Source organism: Corvus cornix, chromosome 13 (assembly GCF_000738735.6).
Source record: "Corvus cornix cornix isolate S_Up_H32 chromosome 13, ASM73873v5, whole genome shotgun sequence".
Classification (NCBI taxonomy): Eukaryota; Metazoa; Chordata; class Aves; order Passeriformes; family Corvidae; genus Corvus; species Corvus cornix.
Window position 1 is genome coordinate 1,941,771 of NC_046343.1, and position 14,874 is coordinate 1,956,644.

The following is a 14,874-nucleotide window of genomic DNA, read 5'->3' on the forward strand; positions in this document are numbered from 1 at the left end:
GCCTCTAAAGGGGGTCAAATGATGCCTCAGGTTTTAACTTTTCTATTTTTCAAATCCTGCACTGCCCAGTGTGTGACTCTGGAGTCTCTCGTAGCCTGTTCATTTCTGCTCTCTGTGCTGGGCAGACATAACAAAGCCTGTCTGGGTCTGCTCTCCGAGGTCACCCAGACTGTCCTAGGCCCAAAAGGTATAAACTAAAGAGCCTCTAAAGGGGGGCAAGCTTGGGGAAATTACATCATTAACTGAAGCTTTAATTGGAGAATTAACCCTGCTATGCAAATGAACCAAACCTATAAAAGTGTGAAGAACTCGTGACCTGGGGTCCACCTTGGGGTCCATCTGGGCAGTGGCCTCTGGCCCCCAGGGGTACCTTTGAAAGCCTTTCAAATAAATCCCTGCCTGTATTCCCTTACTCCTGTCCAGTCTCTGTGTCTAGGAGGCCTCTTAAGGCATCAAATTCAAGGGAGAAGGGAGGGATGCAGGCACCCATGTCCTGCAGTCAAGCACTAGCCATGTCCTGGGGACAGAGCCCCTGGGGAAGGTCCCCTGGCCACCGAGGTTGGCAGCAGGACTGGGGGGAACTGCAGATCCTATCTCACTCCTTCGGATCTGAAGAGTGGAGGAGCCCCATGCGCTCATTTCCCTCTTCCTGGCAGGGATCACCCGCTGCTGGATCTCCAGGCAAGTCCTGACCACCCCAGATCTCCTTCCAGGGGGAGGATCAGGCCGCAGGCAGCAGCAGTCTCTCAGCTCTCCTTGTCCCACTGTCACCTTTAACCCCCTGAAGGGTCTCGGGCACCTGAGGGCTGTGGAGCAGGGCAGGGCTGCCCGGCACAGGGCTGATTGCTCGTGCACCCCTCTGAGCTGGCAGGAAGGTGACTCGGGAGGGAAACCCGACCTGGTGTGATTTGACTAGGAACGGAAAAATCCAGAGGAGCCATCTGCAGGGAGCTGGAGGGGTGAGCCCTGTGGGCAAGCACAGACACACAGCCCCTGCTCGATGACCCTCGGCCCCCAGCCTGCCCATTTTCCCTTTCTGAGGAACCCATCAGCCTTTCCCAGGCTCGGAGCATCCCCAGGACACGTCCCCAGCTCTGGCACTGCTGTCCCCTCGCAGGTTTCGTGTGGGTGACCATTTCCTCGGGGCTTTCGGGGGCACCTGGGCAGAGGTGGCTGCCCCCAGCCACTCCACAGGTACAGGTACACAGGAGGGTGAGCCCCACCTGCCTCAAACCAGACCCCCAGCCCCACGTGGGACGCACAGAGCAGTGCCTGGGGCCTGTCCCCACCCGCCTGGCACCTGCTCAAGGCTGGGTACAGACACGCCAGCCCTGCCCCGCTGCCCAGCCCGCAGCCACGGCCGCACCGGGGAGCCCGCGGCGAGCCCGTGGGTGGCCGGGCGTGCTGCAGCCCCCGGGCAGGGCAGGGCAGGGCGAAGGGCCCGGCGTGCCAGCGCTCGCCAGCCGGCACGGGGCACCTTTGATGCGGGCAGCGCCGGGAGCCCAGGGCAGCCGGGACGACGCCAGCCGGGTGCTCCACTGCCCGCGGCGGGTGAGGGATGGGCAGCGTGCGGCGCCAGTGCCGGGGGGCTCCTGAAATCCCCTCTGACACCACGGCACGGCTCCCCACCTCAGCCCCATCAGCACCTCCTAACAGCGCAGCCACGGGGAAACTGAGGCACGGGGCTGGGATACCTCGGCAATGGTGGGAGGGAAGGAGGGAGGGAGTGCTGTCTCCATTCTCAAGCCGAGTCTCAAGTCAGGACCGACACGGATTGATTCTCCCAAAAAAACCTCCTCCATGGGACCTGTGTCAGCCCGCCGGGGATCTGTGCGGGTCGCAGGGGCCCCGGGAGTCCCGGGAGTGGGGATCTCTGCCCCCTGAGCGGGGCGCACCCCCCGGGCTGTCCCCCCGCGCTCCCCGCACCAGTGCTCCCAGTACGAGCCGAGCGGGCACTGGGCGCTGGCGCGGCGCTCCCTCTGGCGACCGCGAGGCGCGGCACAGCCCAGCGCGGCCACAGGGACAGGGCACGCAGGTGCCCAGTACCCATCTGCCCAGCGCCCAAGTGCCCAGGTACTCAGGTACCCAAAGTGCCCAGGTGCTCAGTGCCCAGGTGCTCAGCGCCCAGGTACTCAGGTACCCAAAGTGCCCAGGTACTCAGTGCCCAGGTGCCCCAGTGCCCAGGTACTCAGGTACCCAAAGTGCCCAGGTGCTCAGTGCCCAGGTGCCCCAGTGCCCAGGTACTCAGGTACCCAAAGTGCCCAGGTGCTCAGTGCCCAGGTGCCCCAGTGCCCAGGTACTCAGGTACCCAAAGTGCCCAGGTGCTCAGTGCCCAGGTACCCAAGTGCTCAGCGCCCAGGTGCCCCATGCCCTGCTGAGGATCCCTCTGCAGCGCTGCACCTTCGCTGCTCGATCCTGCTCTAACCAGGGGCAGTGCAGCCTCACGACCCCCAGGACGCATTCGTCACTTGCAGGGATTTCAGCAAATCCCTGGATAACTGCAGCCACCTGCCCTCACTCCCTGGTGCTGCTTTGCTTTGTGCCAACACACACACACGGGACCTGGCACCCTCACGCCTCCCGTCAAAAGGTGCCTCCCAAGTGCCACCCTCGTGCCCATGTCCCTGGGCCGTGTCCCCCGGGTGCCTCCCACCACCTTCCCAGCCGGGGGCTGCCTCCCTCCAGCATCTCCTGTGAGGTGTCCTCAGGTGCCAAGCTGGCTGCTCCCATCCTGTGCCCTTGGTGTGGGCCGGCCACGCTCACACGGGCAAGCTCCAGCCCGCGGGGTCCTGCACGGGGACGGTCACCAGGTAGCTGGAGGGCACGTAGCCCCTCTGGCCGTTCACCTCCACCAGGCTCCACTCCGTGCTCCCCTTCTTGTCATGGGGCTCCAGCACCACCACGGGCTGCCCTGCCTGCAGGGTCACCTCCTGCGGGCTCCTGGCTGCGAAGGAGAAGCCGGCGACCACCTGGGGATGGCAGGGAAGGAAGGAGGAAGCCCTTGCTGGAGCTGGGAGTCAAGGGGGGAAGAACATGGCAGGACAGGCAATTCCAAGAGGGCAGCGCAGCAGTGCCATGGGTGGAGGGACTGGGGACCCACCAAGGACAGTTCTCTTGCCCTGTCCACCCTGGTCCCAGCAAGGGGGACACCTGGAAAAGCAGGTCCACCTTCCCACCCACACAAGGACCAGCAGGGAGCTGGTGGGGTTGCTGGGAATGGCCCCGGGGATGTCCCCCACTCTCACCTGGAACGTTGGGGTGAAGGTGGCCACCTGTGGCCTGGGAGCCTCAGGGGATGCGTAGGAATGTCTCCTTCTCTCTGTGCCACTGTCCAGGGTCAGCAGCTGCATCCCAGGCTGCTGGACTTGTACGGGGCTGTAGGGCCGGAGTTTTGCAGCAGGAACAAACCCTCGGGGACCTGCAGGACACGGACACACACAGGTCATGGGGCCCTGCTGCTTGGCATATATAGGGCTGGCTGGAGGAGACAGAAATGACATTTTGGCTGTTGCCTGGCATGGCACAGCAGCCCTGCTCAAACTAGTCCATCACTAGGGGATATCCAGGAGAAATCTCCAAAAAAAAAGGCATTCCATGTTTCCATGTGCATGGATTCTCCTTTCCCAGCCATGACACTTCACGAGTGCTCCCCTGGGGAATCAGTCAGGACACCTGAACCTCACAGCTGATGGCAAAGCTGAGGTGGGCTCGGGCTGAGCACAGCCCAGAAGGAGACCATGGCCTGCTGTTCCATCCAGGATAAGGAGAGGATTCAGGTGACTCTGGCCCTGGTGCCAAGGCAGGGAGAGGTTGCCCATAGTGCTCACAGTACCTCCAGCATCCACCAGCCACCTGCTCGTGTTGCCCTTGGTGTCTGCGCCCTGCAGCAGAGCCACGATCTGTCCCCTCAGCAAGGTCAGGTCCAAGTCCTTGCTGCCACTGATGTTGCTGGTCACTTGGTAAAGCTTGTCTGGGCCGTGCTTGCTCACGAGGGAAAGGACCTTCCTCTCCTCAGCAGGGGTCAGAGGCTGGTGGGGAGCAAGAGACATGGGAGCATTTGATGAGACACAGGAGACTGAGGCCCTCCACGTGCACCTGCTCTCCTTCCTGCAGGATCACATCCCAGGGGCAGGGTAAGAGGAGAAACTCCTTCACACTCCCTGCTCGACCCCCAGGTTTGGAGATGAGTGTCCAGAACCAGCAGAGCTGAGCTGTTTCATCTCAGGGGCTTGAGGGAAATACTTTGGCCATCCCCTGGGCCACGTTCTGAGCCAGCCTCCCCACCGAGGGGATTTTCTGCACTGGGAAGCCGCAGTTCAATTTCTCTCTTTACCCAGCTGGCCCAAGACATGCCCTGCCCAGCCCCTACCTGTGCCCCAGGGCTCGGTGTGACGGTCTCAAAGGCCTGGCAGAAGGCACGGAGCTGAGCACCCGACTGCTGCAGGCTGTCTTCCACCACCTTCCAGAAGCTGGGCAGGGGCATGTGGCCATGGGGCAGCTGTGGAGACAGACTGAGATCAGAGATCAGGGAGGACCCTGAGAGAGGAAGAGCTCTGGGTAGGGCCAGAAGGGAAGCAGGAGGAAAGAGAGGGGTGAGAAAGCAAGAGACCAGACCTGGCCACTAAATTCACTTTGCACATGGCATCAAAGCTGCTCCTCTCTGGCTTTGAGCAGCACATTGCTCCCATCCTGCCCCTGGCTCAGGCCAGGGCTGTTGGCTCACCCCAAGGCTTTTGGCAGCCCTCACTCCCCATATTTACACCCATCAGGCTCAGAGTCCCGAGCAGTGAGGAGTCCAGGGAGGCACCTCCCAGGGGATGGGGTTGAGGGAGGCTGTTCCCCAGGCCAGGAACTGCCTTTCTCCTCCTTGCCTTGCTGGCACAGAGCTCTCAGGAGCTCAGAGTTCACGCTGATCTCTCAGGCAGCAGCACTTCAATAAATTACCAGTAGTGTCCACAAACGGAAAGCAGGACAGTGCAGAAGAGAAAATTTGGCTTTCTCCAGGCAGGGAGGAGGAGAGAACCTTACAAATGCTCCACAGGGAGCTGTGTATCTGCAAGGGCAGCTGGGCCACAGCAAACCTGCAGTGCCCTGATGTCTGAGAGATCTCCCAAGCCTGAAGAAGGCAGGTCTGGCTCAGCTCATGTGCCTGAGGGGTCCCACTCACCTGCTCCAGCTCCTTTTCTGCCTGGTGCAGGACCTGGGCAGCCAAGTCCAGCTGCAGGGAGCTGAAGGAGCGCAGGATCTGCTCCAGGAGCTGCACAGCCACCTGGTTAAACTGGGGGAGCTCGGCCACCAGCAGGTCATTGATGGCCAGGTAGGTGTTCATGGCTGCCTCCTCGTCGTAGCTCACGCTGCCCATCTCGCTCTTCCTCTCCTGGATCTCCTCATAGTCCAGCAGCTTGTCCAGGCGCTTCTTGACCAGCTGCTGGGGCCCCTCCAGCATGTCCGAGAGGCTGCAGAGGGGCTGCCACACCAGCCTGTCCACACGCTGCTTCTGAGACGTGAGAGAACCCCAATTTGCACGTGAGCCCCCCAGACAGGACCAGCTGCCAGCACAGGGGCAGGGGGGAAGGGGCCTGGGGCACTGTGGAGGGGCTTGTGTGGAGTGGGCAGCACCTGGGACATCTTTCCCTGAGGGCACATAGGATGCCAAACCCTTGGGAGGGTGCACTCAGGCCCACCACAATTCCAAACTTGCGCTCCATGGAAAGAGCTGGGCAGGACCCTCTAATGGCTCAGACCAATCTCAGCTGAGTCTCTCCTGCCCAGAGCCCATTTAAGGGCCCTCTGCCCCTGCCTTGGGGTGTTCTGGTCTCCTCTCCCGTCTCCCTGTGGGCAGCCCAGCTCCCGGATGCACCCAGCAGGCAGAAACTGCAGCTCATTCCAGCCCTGGGTGGGCTCAGGAGCTGTGCTGGGGTTCTGTCTCTGTCCCTGCCCTTCCTTCTTCCCTGGAGCTGCTCCCTCACTTCATGTGTCGGGGACTGCAGATGAGCTGGGCTCTGGGGGGCTGTGGGGACACTGGGGTGCCCCCAGCTCCTGGCTGCCAGCCCCACTGTGCCCCGGCAGGAGGTGGGAGAGCTGATGGAGATGTGCAGGGAAGGAGCACTCACAAACTCTGGGAAAACGGCGCTCTGGAGGCGCTCTGAGAGGCGGCGATACTGCTGGGCAGGGCCCTCGTCCACCTGCAGGTCACTCTGGTGTGGGGTGGGCAGCAGGAACGCCTGGAAAGGAGGAGCATCGCACTCCTTTACCTCCTCCCCGGTCCTGTGTGGGCAGCCCTTGTCAATCTTTTCCTGCAAGGTCTTCCCAGCCCAGGAATTGCTGCTGGACCCTCGGCCATCTCCCGAGGCTTTCCTGATAGTGCTGTGTCTGGGGATTGCGTGTTCTGCCAGCACTCAGACTTTCATCTCCCTCAGATGCCCCAAGGGATTTCCATGAGAAAATCGTAGCAGCTGCTGACCCAGGTGATTTCAGAAGGGAAATTTGTTGTCAGGGCTGATCTGGGGACGTTTCTGCCTCATACACATTATTAAAGCAAGAATTCCCAGGCTGAACAACACTCGGCCTCTTCAATCACTTAAGACCTTGAAATAATGATAAGTTTAAGGACAGATTATTCTCAAATGACACCAGCTCAGCCAGTGCTGTCAAAGCCTCAGCTTTGGTGTAAACTCCCCTGGACCTGAGCAATCCTTGGATGTTGTACAACTCCCTGACACAACAGCACACTTCAGCTGAGCTGCAAATCCCTGAACATCCCCAACAGCCACTGGTTTCCACAGGGCTTGAAAGTATTCCACAATCCCAAGGAGGAACAGCTCCTGAGGCCTGGATGGGGAAAGCCAACCCCTGGTCAAGGTTTTTACCTCTAAATGGCCCAGGTAGGATGCCATGTTCTCCTTCAGTGTGGCCACACTGGATGCCACACACTGGAACTTCTCTTCCAGGTCGTCATATTCCTTGTCCTCTGTCTGCAAGGCAAGGGCCAGCTTGTCACCTGTGTGGGCAGGGCTGCTGCCCATCACTGGGGGCTGAAACAGCAGCCAGGCACCTGCCTGAGGCTCACAGGGTGGGGACAGGCAGGAGAGACCCTGAGGGGCTCTGTGAATCTGGAAAGGGGTCAAAACACTGGTGCAGGGGTGCAGGCGGCAGCAAGGCTCTTGGTGTGGTCGTGGTGCTGGGGAACACTGGGGTGTCTTTCCTTTTGCTGGGGGGCCTGAGGATCCTGTGGGTCCTTTGGGGGCCGAAGTGCTGCCCTGCAATGCTCTGGGGTGGGGAGTGAGGCGTGTCCCTGCATCCTTCCTGGTCCTTGGGATGATGGAGGACCAGGAGGCAGCATCAGCCACCCCACCTCCTGCTGGCCCCATGCTCCCAATAATGCTATCGAGGCACTTCAGGAGTAGCAAAAAGCCCCAGAAATGACCCAAGGAGGGGCAGCAGGTGCCGGGGTGCAGGTAGGGGGTGAGGGCTGCCCACCTTGGCCACGATGCCAGCCTCGTGCATGAGGAGCCGGCTGAGGCGCGTGGTTTTCTTGGCGATGGAGTGGGTGTTGAGGCGCGCCAGGCGGTCCCGCAGCGTCAGGTGCTCGGCCTTGTTGTATTTGGTTGCTGCCCCGGATGGGAGGACACAAAAGACGGGGAAAAGAGATCAGAAGAGGAGACTTCATGGCTGAGCAGGCAATGAAGGTGAGCAGCACAGGGGCTGATCAGCAGGATAAGCACAAGACACATCAAAGAAGGAAAGGACTAGGAAAACCAAAAAGAAGAGCGAACTCCATCTGTGGGGAGCCTGATTTCTCCTATCCCAAGGGCAGGACTGTCATTCCCCAGCCCCAGGAATGCGGACAGACTGGTTTTGTCCTCAGCCCCCCCATGCCACCCTTCTCCTGCAGCCTTCAGGTCTTGCCCAGAGTGGCATTGACAGGACCAGAGCAGTTCCAGGAGAGTTCCAGGAATCTGCAGCTCCACCAGGCAGGATTAAGTGGAGGGCAGGAGAGCTTTGAACTGATTTAAGTGGGAATTAATGCCCAGGAGACCCCTGGGGTTGGGCTGGGTGCTGTGCCCCCCACTTGCACCAAGCCCCCCTGGCCACTCACCCACTTCCCGGCGCCGTTTGTACTCGTTGATGTTGGCATTGACCTGGGCCATGGCACGAGCCGCTGCCTCCAGGGCTGAGTGGGCACTGGCACTGCTCGGGGTGTTCTCCAGGATCTTCCCCAGCAGCAGAGGGTATTTGGTGACCCTCTGCACCGGCATCACCAGGAAGAAGCTGAGGTCTGACGCGCCTGTGTGAGGCCTGACGGAGAAGGGATTGCTCAGGGTTGGTGTGCAGGGCTGCCTTCCTGCCCTGCTGCTCTCCACAGCTTCTCTGGGAGAGAGCAGCCCAGAACTCATGGGGCATTTCTGACTGTGCACTCCTACTCCCCTGCCAGCCCCGAGGGCAGTGCCAGCCCTGGGTGGGTGTCCTGCCTCCCAGAACAGTGCTGTGCTTGTCCAGCCATGGGACACGGGATCAGTGCTTGCTCCGTGGGCAGCAGGGAGGGAGGGTGTTGGCAGAGTGTCTCCCTTTCCACCCACAGGGAAGGAATCACAAAGTCTCTCCTTTGGGAATCACATCGCCTGTGCCCTAAGCAGCAAATCCCAGGAGCTCCTCCAGTGCCACTCCTGCTTCTCCTGGCTCTGACATTTTTTGTCACCCCACTGATAGCTCAGGAGGGGTTTGGCAGGTCCCCTGGGGCCAGCCTGTGTCTCTCTGCTCAGTCTGGGCATTGGGAAGGCAGCAGCTGTGGATGCCACCTGTCCCTTATTTTTGGTCCACCATAAAATATATGGACTAAGTGGCCCCAAGAGTCCAGGACAGGCTGCCAGGGATTACACCAGGAAATGCCACAAAGGTGGTGGCCATGATATGACACCCAGCCTGGTGACACGGATCCAGGCAGCCAGCTTGTCCAGAGAGGAGAAGGGCAAAGCCAGGATGTGAAACAGGGCCAGGGAGGTGGTGGCTCAGCAGCAGGGACCTACACGGTGGCATTCAGGGTGTCCAGGATCTCCTCCTGCAGCCGAGGGTCCCTGCGGTAGCTCTCCACCAGCTGCAGGGCGTGGTCGTAGCTGGCACAGTAGACCTTGTAGACAGTCTCCATCTCTTCCTTGAACTCCTGGAACAGGGTGCCTGGGGAAGGAGAGCGGGGCTGGAGAGGAGGGCCCTTCCCCGTGGGCTCAGAGGGAGGTTTCTCCCCAGCCTGCTGGAAGGGTGAAGCCAGCGGAGCAGTGCCAAGTCTGCCAGGGCAGTGCTCTTCCCCCCAGGCACCCTGCTAAGCTGGGCCTGGTGCTGTCCCCATCACTGTCTGCAGGCTGGGCAGGTCAGCCTTGCCCCGTGGGTGGACATTGGTGTGGTGGCACCAGCGCTTCCCAGAGCCGAGGCAGGGGCAGGAGGTGTCGGGGCAGGGGGCTGGGCTGGCACACCCCCCACACATGGGTGGGCACGGGGCAGCCATTGGCACTGCACCACTTACTGATGCAGAGCAGCTGCTCCTGCCCCGAGCCGGCCGTGGCCTCAAGACCCTTCAGAAACCGTCTGGAGACATGGAGGATGTCGTTGGTGTTAGAGAAGAGTCCTTCCAGGTCAAGCTCGGGCAGCTGAAGGGAACAAAGATGCCCCAGGCTAAGCCAAATACATCAGAGATGGACCACATGTTTTAGAGGCACTCCTGGTGACCTTCTATCTGCCCCGTGGGACACCCCAGCAGCTGCAGTGATGTTCTGTTTCAGGAGCTTTGGGCATGCTGAGACCTCTCTGGGCTCCCAAGTAGGACAGGGTTAAAGTCACAGGGTGGCTGTACTGGGTCAGACCCAATGTCCATCCATCCCCAGACCCTGGCTGGTCAGGGGGAGCACAGCAGGGTGGAAGGTGAGCACCTGGTGACCTCCCTGCACTGATTTGGGCATCTCACAGCTCTCGACAGATTCACCCTCCAGTCCCCAGTGCCTGGGCAGGGGGGGATACCCCGTGTCACCTGCTTCTTCTGGAGGTGTGCCCGGATGTCGGACACGCAGAGCTGGATGTTGTGGACGTAGCTGGCCTCGGTGGTGATGAGCTCCTCTACGGCCAGGCGCTGGCTCAGCTCCATCCTGTCACAGGGCAGCACCTCATAGACGGCCTCTTCAGCCTCGGCTGCATCCTCAGCGTTGGGCTCTGCACTTGCCATCTCAGCGGGACACTGCAGGGGTGGCAAAGGCAGCTCTGGGACTGGTGCTCTGGTGCCCAACCCAGCTCAGTGCCCGTGCTCCCTCCCCTGTGTCCATGGCACCCCACAGGACATCCCCAAGGACACTCAACCCAACCACATTTCCAGGCATGGCACAGATGACACTCCAAAACCATAAAACCATAAAGAGCTGCGAGGCAGGAGCAGGCTGGCTGCAGACACCCACGTGTGGCAGGCAGGGACTTGCCACACACACGTGCCCACACTCCGGTGACCACGTGTGGGGCTGGGGTGCGGGCAAGAGGGCCCCCAGGTGCCAGTAGGGGCCTGGCAGCTGCCACCCAGCTCTGGGACTGTGCAGGGACCAGTCACCACGGGCAGAGCAGGGTTTGCCACCTCCACTCCAGCTCCTTGCTGCCGGGGCCTGTTGTTCCCTCCCTGCCCTGGCTGTCGGCGCCTGGCGCCTTGCCTGGCGTTCAAGGGTCCTGTTCAAAGTACAAAGACTGGTTCTGCAGTGCTCGAACAAGAGATGTTTCTGTGACAGCGAGAGCTGCTTTAAAAGCCACTGGGACGGGGGGAGAAGTGGGCAGAGCTGCCGATGCCTCTGCCAGATGCACTGGCGGCCCCTGGTATGCAATGCCAGTGCCCTGCGTGGCACGGCACGCTCCCCTCTCCTCTCTGCTGTGGAAAATTTGAGCTGATTCCTGACGTTTTCCTCTCGGGAAACATGCTCTGCTCTGATACCAGAGAGGATGGAGCAACTCCCAGAGCATCACGAACAGTGCTTGGCTCTTGGCAGGAAGGCCTTGAGAGACGGGGAGGTGGGGCACAGCCCACAGCAGCGCAGGCACAGCTGGGCTGGATCCAGACCCCGGCCGGGGGCAGGAATGCTGCCAGGCCTCCCGCCTGCCTGCGGAGGAGGAGGTGAAGAGCAAAGGCAAGGCAGAGGTGGCCTGGCAGGATAAAAGCCAGATGGCACAAGCAGCAGCACAGGCTTTGCCCTGCCCAGCCTGCCCAGCCAGTGCCAACCTCCACAGCCGGACTGCAACATGCCAGGTGCCCACTTCGGAGGCTGCAGCCCCTCTCCCTGTTCCCACCAGGTCCAGCTAACAAGTGGCTGATGCAGCTGCGAGCTGCGAGCAGGGCCAGTGTCCCTTCCTGGCACATGCCCACTGTTGGGCTGGAGGAGAGCTGGGCTTGGCACAGCAAGTGAAGTGGGATGGCATTGGACCTCCACCTGCCCGACAGGGGTACGTCACCCTGCCAGCTGTCATCCCTGCCCTCTGGGATCTGGCTGCCTCCCCTGCCTGCGGTATGGCATTGGCTGCTATGGGGCATGCGGAGGAGGAGACTTTTCTGCACCCCTCTGGGTGCTCCCGAGGTGTCCAGGCAGAAGGGCTCCCATCAAGAACTGTTGGACAAACTCAGTGTCCTCTGCCTGGGGGTGACAGCAGAACCCCAATTCAGTGGAGGCAGGTGGAAAACCCTGATCTGAGACTTTTCCCCGAGCCCTGGAGGGGTGCCCTGCAGCTCAGGGCACGCCAGTATGGGGGTGTCCCTGGAGCAGCATCCCCAGAGCACACAGCTGCTCTGGGGCGTTTGCCAGGCTGGCGAAACCTCGCTGCCTCCCCTCACCCCGCTGGCCTGAGACCTGAGTGGGACAAGGGAATTGTGCAAAACTAAAACGCGACATTTCTGGGCAGCGTTGGAGCAGGCAGACAGCGCAGGAGCAGGTTTCGTTTTCCCAGCCCCCCTCCCAGGCAGTTTCCCGCATCTGAGCTGTCACTGCTGCCTCGGCGGCTACCAGCATCCCTGTCCGTAACGGGGGGGCTCCGAGCACCCCTGTCCGTAACGGGGGGCCTTCGAGCATCCCTGTCCCTAAGGGGGGCTCCGGGCACCCCTGTCCATAACGCGGGGCTCCCAACATCCCTGTCCGTAACGCGGGGACCGGCCCGGCCCTCCCCGACACCCGCGCACAGGGGCCGCCGGCTCCGGGCCCGCAGCTCCCCCCGCGCCCCAGGGGTGTCACCCCCGCTCCTCAGCCAGCCCAACCTCGCCTCTGCCCCCCGAAACCCCCGGCCCCGGCTCTCACCTGCGGAGCGGGCGGGGTTGCGCAGGTCGCCGTGCCCGGCCGCGGCCGCGCTGCCGCTGCTGCGGGCGGTGACACCGCACGGGCCGGGCCGGCACGGCGGGATCCCGAGCAGGGGATGATCCCGAGCAGGGGATGATCCCGAGCAGGGGATGATCCCGAGCGGGGGGATGATCCCGAGAGGGGCTGATCCCGCCCGGGGGGGCCCGGCCCCGGCCCGCGGCAGCCGCAGCCGGTCGGTCGCAGGCTCAGCGGGGCGGTCCCTGCGCACGCCCGGCGGGCGGGGGGGGCTGGCGGCCGGCCCGGCTGGCACCGGCTGGCCCCGAGAGCACCGCCCCCGTCGGCGCCGGCACCGGCACCCGGGACGGGCTCCCATCCGCCAGAGCAGCCGATGGATGCCCCGGTCTGTGCCGGCCCCCGGCTGCCGCCCTCCCTGTGTCCCCCGCTCCATCGCAGCCCCGGTGCGCTGTGCCGGCAGCAGCTGCGGATGGACAGCAGGGCACACACGGGCAGAGCAGAGGACACACCGCCTGCCGTGAATAACGGGGACAGGTCCCCGGTGTGTCCGTGGCCTTGGTGCGGCTCCGATGTACAGCCCCGGGGATGCCCTGGTGTTCCCACAGCCCGTCCGCAAACACACAGGATTCCCGCCGTGTTATCCCAAGGTGAGGCATGTCCCGGCACTGCCCCTCTGCTCTGCCGTCCCTGACCAGCTGCTCAGGCATGGGAAAGGGGACAGAGAAAACAGAAATGAAAATATAACCGAGGAAGCAGTTGTCAAGATTAGGGCATGGGGAACCAGTGGCTACTCGGCATGAAGTTGGTTTTTTCGCTTGGTGAGGTGTTTGCATCCTTATAAACAAGCTATTGAGAAGAGAGAGGCTGATCCCTGGCCAGCTCCCACTGGGAGCTCAGCCTTGTCCTGACCACAGCGAGGGGATGGCAGCACCTGGGTTTTTCCAGGCTGACCCGCAGTGTGCAAAAAGTGTCACTGAAAAAGGACTCTCAGTCTTTCAGTGACTCATGCAGGTCACAGGCAGCATCTGTGACTGGATCCAAAACTCCCCATGGGCCAGGACAAGCTCTCTGGCACTTCCAGCCCTTCTCTCTGGGTCCCTTTGTGGGATCCTTTCTGATACAGGCTGGACAGGGCAGCACAGGAACCCACATGCACTTGCTCCACTGGCTCCCAGCCAGTGCTGGTGCCACAAAGGCCATCCTGTCCCCCTGCCTGCCCTGCCTGCATCCCATCCTGCCCACGGAGAGGCAGAACTCATGAAACTGGCTGGGTGGGTGGCTGGGGTAAAGCCACCCCAGGAGATTCCTTCCCAGGCTGGTCTGTGCCATATGGGCTTAGGGAGTGACATGGACACAGGAGGGACCCGCACACGGCTGGGCAGCGAGGGCATTACCTGGCTCTGGCCTTGGGCACACAGATGTCCTTCCTCCCTTGTGGGTGGCAGCAGGGGTTCAGTCCTTGCCCAGGTGCTTTTTGAAGGAGAAAAGGGCCCTTTGGGCTGGTATTGCTCCACCATCAGGAGTTCTCAGCCCCATCCTTGGGCAGGAACTCTTATTGCCACATCCAACAAAGCCATGGAGACACATCACAGCTGCTTTGCTCCCATCAGCACATTGTGGATGATCCAGGCCAGGAACCATGCTCCAGTGGCTGCCAAGGGAATCCCGGCAGGGCAGAGCTCCCTCCTCCCCCAGCACCTTCATCCCATGGGCAGGACCAGCATCCCCAGCCCCAACTCCTCCCTGCCAGCTCACACCACGGGTGTTCCCTCAGGCATATTTCCCATTCCAGTCCGGTTTTTCAGACGCTGGGTAGCCTGGCTCCATCGAGTTCCTTGCAGGATGGGCTTGTCCTCCTTCCTGACAGCTCCTTCCCTCAGCACAAGCTGTTTCCTTCCTGCCCTTCTGCTGGCACCCCGCACCTCCCATCCAGCCCTGGGCTGGGGCTACGGCTCCGCTCGCCTCACCTGGGTGGCTCAGGGAGCACCGGGAGCAGTGTGACAGTGCTGTCCCCACCCCAGGGCTCCCCAGGAGGTGTAAGAGTAGGCTGGGTGCCCTGGCCCGGCTCTCCTTACATGAGGAAAACAAACAGGCGCCGGCTGGTCGGGCACAAGTGTTTGTGTCCCAGGGCTGTGCTCAGGCGAAGCCAAGCTGGAGTGTTCCAGCAGGGTGGGCTGTCCCCTGGCACCCTGCTGGGTGTGCTCCCACCCTGCCAACACAAACCTGGCAAGCCGTGGCAGGGAGTGGAATCTCGCGTGGGACCGTGTGTGGGACTGTCCGTGGAGGGAGGGAGGGAGGCAGGACTGGCTTCTCCTGCAGCAGGAGTTGTGCAACCCCGTTGCAGAACTTTCTCAGGGAGCAAGGGTGAGCCACCTGCACAGCATTGCCCAGCCCTCTTCATACCCACTGCCACAAGCGGGAGTGCTCTGCCAGCCCTTTTCTGGGAGCGTTTAAGGAAAAACCCAACCCCCTGAGGCTGGTGGGATTAGATCCCCTGTGACACTCCTTGTGTGATGAGCACAGCCTCAGCCCAGGGGCTGGAGAAATACCTGGTGAT

At 61.8% G+C, this 14,874-nt stretch overlaps 1 protein-coding gene across 2 annotated transcripts; it reads right to left on the reverse strand.

Moving 5' to 3' along the window:
• Positions 1–814: 814 nt before the first annotated feature.
• On the reverse strand, positions 815–13,972 carry ARHGEF37 (Rho guanine nucleotide exchange factor 37). Of its 2 annotated transcripts, none has more exons than XM_019286010.3 (13): positions 13,712–13,972; positions 10,019–10,222; positions 9,518–9,641; positions 9,027–9,174; positions 8,099–8,298; positions 7,480–7,610; positions 6,870–6,974; positions 6,114–6,224; positions 5,168–5,497; positions 4,370–4,498; positions 3,833–4,028; positions 3,246–3,418; positions 815–2,969 (listed from the first exon to the last, which is right to left on the reverse strand). In XM_019286010.3, exons 1-13 carry the CDS (start codon positions 13,832–13,834, stop codon positions 2,760–2,762), a joined length of 2,184 nt encoding a protein of 727 aa, XP_019141555.3. In that variant the 5' UTR covers positions 13,835–13,972; the 3' UTR covers positions 815–2,759. The 2 variants fall into 2 exon arrangements, with proteins under 2 accessions (XP_019141555.3, XP_039415603.1); XM_039559669.1 differs by lacking the exon at positions 13,712–13,972 and adding an exon at positions 12,303–12,556.
• Positions 13,973–14,874: the final 902 nt, after the last annotated feature.